Source organism: Elephantulus edwardii, unplaced genomic scaffold, assembly GCF_000299155.1.
Source record: "Elephantulus edwardii isolate Elephantulus edwardi_28Jun2011 unplaced genomic scaffold, EleEdw1.0 scaffold00352, whole genome shotgun sequence".
NCBI classification, from domain to species: Eukaryota; Metazoa; Chordata; class Mammalia; order Macroscelidea; family Macroscelididae; genus Elephantulus; species Elephantulus edwardii.
In genome coordinates this window covers 192,358-199,711 of record NW_006400102.1, presented here as the reverse complement: position 1 = coordinate 199,711, position 7,354 = coordinate 192,358, and the positions used below count along the sequence as shown (strand labels likewise).

The 7,354-nt window shown below is 44.9% G+C and overlaps 1 protein-coding gene and 1 pseudogene across 1 annotated transcript in view; one reads left to right on the top strand and one right to left on the bottom strand.

The window, feature by feature from the left end:
• The window catches only part of PHF2 (PHD finger protein 2), a 166,701-nt gene that overhangs the window by 96,932 nt on the left and 62,415 nt on the right, over positions 1-7,354 (top strand). The window contains exon 2 of the mRNA XM_006901937.1: positions 4,159-4,244. Coding sequence (XP_006901999.1) covers positions 4,159-4,244 — 86 coding nt within the window. The remainder of the gene's footprint in view (positions 1-4,158; positions 4,245-7,354) is intronic.
• Positions 2,069-2,615, bottom strand: LOC102867549 (annotated as a pseudogene).

Here is a 7,354-nt window from a genome sequence, read left to right as displayed (position 1 = left end):
GTTATCTAAATGTGTTCTGTTGTACATAGGGTTTTCAGAGGCCTGCTATTTCAGAAGTGGATGGCCAATCCTTCTTCCTAGTCTGTCTTAATGTGAATGTTCAGATTTAGAGAAGTATCAGACAGACTAGCAAGTTAAAGGTATATCCCTTATTATACATTAGGTTTTATATTAATTACAGTAGACCAAAGACTTGTATTAACATGTCTCCGCACCTTGCCTATTCCTCTTCCTGACCCATCTTTGCACTGACCTCTGCTGCCCTACTTTGTTGTGTTGATGTTTTCCTCTTCCCCCTTCTTCTCCTCCTTCCTTCCTTCCATTTTTCCTCCCCTCCTCTGCCTTCGTTTCCCCTCCCCTCCCTTTTGAACAGTTATTTATATCCTGGTCCAGGTTGCTGGAAAGGCACTTTAGAAGGAAGACCTGATGGTCCACTTATGAATGGTTATCACCACTGACAGGCTTGTTCTAGTCTGAAGCGTACTTGATTGCCATGGTTTAGAATTGACGTGGCAGCTCCTCTCTCTCTGTGTCTCTGTCTGTGTCTCTGTCTGTCTGTCTCTGTCTCTGTGTGCATGTGTTAATGACTAATGATGTTGAGCATCTTTTCATATGCTTGAATATATTTTTGAGAAATGTCTGTTCATATGCTTTGCCCATTTTTAATTGCATTACTTGTCTTTTTATTGTTAAGTTGTAAGAGCTCTTTATACATTCTTTCCCTCTCTGTCTCTCTCTCTCTCTCTCTGGAATGGAAAATGCATACAATTTATTTTATATTGTTAATGTATATTGATCTTAGTTTGGAAGCAGAAGTGGCATTGACTTCTGTAATAGCTTGCCTCCAGAAACCCTATGAACCTGGAGAGAGGATGAAAGACACCCAAGCATTGAGGACTCTCCTTCATACGGTCGGTATGAGTCGCCTGCAACTTGACGACACTTAACAACAACAACAACAACAACAACAACATATAGATCTTAAGGAATGGAAGTTTTGAGGGGATATTCGTGGGTTGGGTTAAGGGCATGGGGAAAGGCTTATATACTTCCCAATTTTAGCAGGGAAAGTAAGGGTTATATTAGAAAAGTGGATGTCAGCGAGCTCTGGAGGCCTAGTGGCAAGAAGCTGCACTGCAATCCCAGAGGCAAGCAGTTCGAATCCACCAGATGCTCTGCTGGAGAAGGAGGGACAATCTCCTCCTGTACTAGTCAGATCTGATTTGACGGTACACACATAAAAAATAATAAAATAAAATAAAAAAGAGGATGTCACCCACATCTGGAGGCACACAGCTGGTCTTTAAGAAGTATCTGTTTAGGTGCTTACTCATAGGGAAGGTGCACTGTAGGTGTCCTCCTATGACTGTTCTCCCTACAGGGTCATACTGCAGTCCCTCTTCTCACCTCTGCATACATATGTCCTTTAGACAACACAAAACATAAATTGTTGGGAGGGATGGGTAAAGGAAATGGGAAGAACTGGTGTGAAGAACAATGTATATGAACTTTGTAAGCAAATCATTATAAAGTAAAAAAAAAAATTTAAAAGAAAAACCAAAACATTAATTGTTAGTAAAGCCAATGGTTGTTAGGAAGGAATGCCTGGGACAGCCTATTTTAGTTGAATTTCAGGCTGTTTGTGTTTCATGTCCCTGGGTCTTGTAACAACTTGTACTTGGCATTCTTGATCTGGTCTGTCTTATCTATGAAATCATTCTAATGTCAGTAGTCCTATTCTAGAGCAGACTGATTTCTTTAAAATTCTTATGTCTAGTGAGGATCTTGAAGAAATCTCCTGAACTAGCTGTTAGTTGCAAAATATGGCCTTGTTGACAGAAATGAGACTGGAGATGAGTGATAAAATTTTGTGCGGTCAATGACTTGCTCATTGCAAAGAACTTTTTTAAAAAAAATAAACAAAAACACAACAGACATAAACCATTGTGTCAGTGTACCATTAATTCTCAATCCATTCATTTGTTTAGTGTGTGTGTGTGTGTGTGTGTGTGTGTGTGTGTGTGTGTTTTAAGCTTTAAAGTTATTTTCATTTTATTTGATGAAGGTTTTATTCCTGAGCCATAAGTTTTTGTTTCTTTAATGAGATCTTTCTCTTCTGGGCAACCTCCCTGTCTGGGTTAGGAACAGTCTGTTCTTTTTCAGTAAGGATTATCTCATTATGGCAGAGGGAGCTCATGCAGGGTTAATCCGACCATGAGCTCTGTACATTTGGTGGCACATCTTGGGAGCTTTGTTCACCTGGATGTGCACAATGATCAGAGAATCAGCATCTGACCCCTTAAGTTCTGCATAAATTTCTGGGTTTTTTAAGCATATGCCGCAAAACCTCTGCACTCTTTTTGGGCCACCGACCCTGTATCCAACCCTACTGTTTGGCCTGGGCACACCTACCATCTCCTCCATTGTAACATTCAGAATGGCACACACTGCTTTTGCAAAGTGACACCTTTCATATAGTTGGTGGCTTTCCACATATACATATCCTTGATGGCCTGGGTAGTTTTCCAGGTGTTCTTAAAATGGACCTAGAGATTTGAGCCTCTTGATTTGCATGGTTTTGTGGGATTTTCTGGGTTAAGTGAGTAGCGAACCATTTTGGGAGGTATCACTTGAGGCCATTCATGGAAAAAGTATCCACTAATTTGTTGATGGACATTTGGGTTGTTTCCATGTTCTTGTTATTGTGAATAATGTTGCTATGAATATTGGTGTACAAATCTCCATTTGTGTCTCAGTTCTCTTTTCCTCAGGGTATATTCCTGTCAATGGAATAGCTGGGTAATATCAACTTTTTGAGGTATATTCACACAGTGGAATACTATGCAGCACTCAGGAGCAACAATTTTGAAAAATACTATATCAATAATGTGAGAGAGTCTGGAGAGCATTATGCTGAGTAAATTAGTCCGTTAAGGACAAATACTGCATAAGGCCATTGTTGTAAAAATAAAAGGATGACTAGCAGGATGTGCACAAGGGTCCAAAGTGGGAAGGAGAGGCGGCAGGGGAATTGAGGATGGGAAGAGGGGAAATCATGTGTTTATAGAGTTTGGTGGGTGGAGGGAGTGATTCAGTGGGGAACTGAAAAGACAGGATAATAGTGGGCATAAATCATCAGTGATTAATTTTAATGAAACAATATGAATGAAGGAAGGTGTAAAGCACTTTGTGTATGAATGAAGCACAAATTATGTGTGAAAAATGCATATGGATTTTGTATGCAAGCACATGTAAAATAAAAATAAATAAAAAAATAAAAAAACTATTAAACCCAGATGATGCAGAGAGATCTCACCTGATGGATTACTTAGGAATTAGAGTGACTAGATTTGTAGAAAGTGGAGAAGCTTAGTATCAGCAGTCAAACCAAGAACAGGGATTGATTGGAACAAACCATTAATTACTCGGTGGCAATGAGTGAGTGATAGGGGACCTCTGGTCTCCTTAGGGTCTTGAGTATGCCCACAGATGGGCTTTAGCTTTGGCCATGGCCCTCTGCAGATGAGCTGGATTTCCAGAAGCTCTGCTCATGTAGTACTGGAAGACACCCAGGTTTCTCTGTCCAAAGAACCAGAGAGAGAAGGTTTCAGCAGAGCATGAGACTGGAAGTTGTGGTGGTCTCATAATGTAGTGAGCTGGTAGAAGAACTTAAGGGTTCCTCCACTCACTGACTTTGAGGTCTTGGGCACCATTTGTTCTTCAAGCACCAGTTTCCAATCTGTGAAGAAAAGGATATTGGTCTCCAGGAATCTTGGGTTCTGTGTTTTGTGATTCTTATGAAGGGGCAATGAAAACATTCAACCTGCTGATTCTCATAGTGGGTTGTCCAAAGCCCCTGGCACTTCATTGGCCCTGTTTCTACCCCTTCTCCCAAGTAGCACTGGAGATTTGACACTCCTTAAGTACTTTGGTGAGTGCCCTCTGGAACCCTCTTCTCCATGCCCATCGAAGTCTTTCCAGATCTCTTCTGTCTAGACTCCTGGGGCAGTCCTCCTTGGCCTCTTGCCTCCCTTCCTACACTGTCAGCACATGTTCTCAATTCTTGCTCCTTCTGTACTTAGCATTCTTGTAGATCTTTGTGGATGGAAGGAAAGGCTCTGAGAGTTGATGATGGGTCTCTGTTTTGTCCCGTTTCAGCTGTGTTGGGGTGGAAGAAGAGGAAGCACCAGATATTGACATATACCATTGTCCGAACTGCGAGAAAACACATGGGAAGTCGACTTGTAAGTAAGGAGTCACCACCACTGCCTCCTTCCCACCCAGACTGGGAGCAGGTCTGGGGGGAGAAGTGATGGGAACAGGGGCACAGCCAGGGCACTGTGTCTGGAATCAGGAGGCCTGGGAGTTCTGCTAGCCTGCCTGAGCGGTCCTTTATCAGCCTGTTAGGCCCCCCTGCATCACCTCATATTTAGTCTTGACAGAGAAATTGAGGAGACTCCATCTTAAAGTTAATTGGTAGTTTTCTTATCCTTAGCCAAGGCTGCAAAGCTGGAGGAGCAGTGTGTATCTGTCTCACCGGCATGTCCTGTATAGTGGGCTCTGGGTGCCACTCAGAGACTGGACAAGAATTCTAATGCCCACTCTCCTCAGAGTCCCTTAGAGCTGCCCTGGAAACTGTCTAAGCATAAGTGTAGTTAACAACCTCTAGCTAGTTCCATTCTCCTCCCTGGCCTGCTGGATTGAAGCAGTGGCTGGTGAGAGTGAGTAGGGTGGGAGTCTCAAACTTGGGTCTTCTAAGACTCTTGTCCTATGTGGAGTGGCCTTGCTCTGACTCTGACTGGACTGGCCAGATCTTGTTGCACTCACTGTGCTTTAACCACGTTTTCTTGTGATACTAGCCCATTCATCCACGTGTTGCCTTGGGGCAGCAGGACCTGCCAAGGGGCTAATGAAAAATGTGCCTCCCTTCTTCTTTGTACATTTCCCATTTTACATGTCTGCCAGTGGCCTGACCCTTTGCTCCCCAGTTTCTTCACATAGCTGTGGCCTTCCAGAACAGGACACCTTAGGTGTTCTTGCCCCTATGCTTGTCTCCAGGTGTGTGGTCCAAGTATAGTGCCACACCTCTGGCCTCAGTATCTTCCTACATGAATGGGAGAAGATGCTGGGATGCCCTTGAAAGTAGGCCTGGCTTGGGGCAAGGTTCTTCAGGTGATGACAGGCTGAGGAGAGATGCCCTCTGCTTGGCATCAGATCCTGAGGCTGAGGTTAGGCTCTTGAAGGTTCTGCTCCCTCCCACAGGGCCTCCGTGTCCTCTTCTCCCTCCTTCCCTGTCCTTGTGCCGCCCTTGCCCCTCATTATGTTATGACTGCTGTCCCTTGCAGCCTCTTTATACACAGTATATTCCCCCTTCAGTGTCATTCAACCCCTGTGAGTCTTTGTGCGCCTTTACTGCACTCCTTAAAGGGTGTGAAGCCAAAGGAGTCTGCATTCCCACTGCTGTGTAGGCAAGAGCTCACATTTCTCAGTTCAGCTTCCTGCTGTATGAAATGCTGACCCTAACCCATGCAATTTCATCTTACTTGGATCCATAATCAACACCCTTGGTACCACCAGTCAGGAGATCAGGAGACTTATTGCACTGGGAAATACTGCAGTCAGAGACCTCTCCAAATTATTGAGGAACAATGATGTCAATTTAGGACTAAAGTGCATTTGATTCAGGCCCTGATCTTTCAGATCAGTTGTTATGCATCTGAGAGCTGTACATGAACTAGGATGACAGAAGAGGAATTGATGCCTTTGAGCTGTGGTGCTGGAGGAGAGTATTGAACATTCCTTGGACTGCCAGAAGAGCAAATATATTTTGGAGAAAGTACAACCAGAGTACTCTTTGGAAGCAAAGATGATAAAGCACACATAACTGCGGGCATGTTCCTAGGAGGGGCTATTCCTTGGAGAGGGACATCAAGCTTGGAAAGATATAGGGTTGATGAAAGAGAAGAAGACCCTCAACCAAGTGGATTGACACAGGACTGGCACAATGGGCTTTAGTACTCGACTCAACAGCACCTAATAACAACCGCCCCTGCTAACTCAACCACTACTGTGCCGCCAGTGTGGGCAGAGCCTTGTGAATTCTGAAGCCCTATCACACATGCTGTCCATTAGTCCATTTGTGTAGCCTCAGTCAGCAGGAAAGGGGCAGCTGCCCTGTGGAGCTACTGTAGCATGCTCTTCCCTCCCCTGCCCCTCTAGACCTGCAGGAGGACCTCCCAGTGCTCTGGAGACTGGACAGTTCCCCATCCCTGGGACTGAACCCGCTAGTCGCGAGGCTGCCTCTCCTGGGATCTCTGGAGACAGTCTCACAGCCTCTACCTTTCAGCTCAGCTCAGGTGAACCTGGCAGCTTATGGCATGAGACAACTTCATGCTATGGTGAACTGGGAAGGTAAAGTGATCCAGGAGCCTCCAACATTGTCTGACTCAGTGTGGCCCATCACTGAGGGGTGCTGATGAGGCTGAGTGTCACTCATCTTAATCTGAGGTGTTCTGTAGCCCAGTGGCAGCATGATAAGGCTGAGGCCCACTTTTTGTGGGGCATGGTCACAGGTGTGAGCCAATGCTCTGGACATACAGCCTGCCCTGTGAGCACATGATTGTACCTGGTGGCCTTGCCATTGGAAAAGGACTTAGGAGAATAGTGCCCCTGTTGAGGCTTGGGAGGCAGGTAAATCTCACAGTGAACTAAGAAGGTGCCATTCTAAGTCCTGCCTGGCTTATCACTAGTAAGAGCCCTTCTCAGCTCCAATTTTGGGTCAAGTGTCAAAGTTTTATAAGATCAGCCTGTTTTCAGATCCTGCAACAGCGCCAAGGGGGGCTAGCTATGCTGTTCTTTATCAGTTTATGGTCTGCCTAAGGCTGGGCAACAGGCTGGGGGCACTGGGTACAGAAAAAACAGAAAAGAAGCTGCTCCTTCCCCTTGTAGAGTACACAGCTCTGTGTATGTACATACATATATATGGTAGCTGTGTGTGCATGTGTTGATGCTGCACATAATGTGGGTGGGTGTGCACACATGAGTGAGCACATCTGCATGTATTTGTATGCTGGGGAATTCATGGAATGAAGGAGAATGTGATCACACGGCAACTTGAAGGAGCAGTGTTGGGGGTGGGTGTTTGAGGTGAGCCTGGAGGATTCATAAGAATGTGCTTGGGGAAGCATGAGGCCTGGATGTAGATAGGAGAGGATGTATGAATGAGCAGGAAGGTGTTCTGTTTGGGGAGATTGGGTAGTGAGAAGGACCAAGCCAGGTAGTCTTAGTTCTGTATGCTATTGTTCTGGAGGTGGCAACTCTGAGGGAAATGAGAGTTTACTGACTTTGATAATAA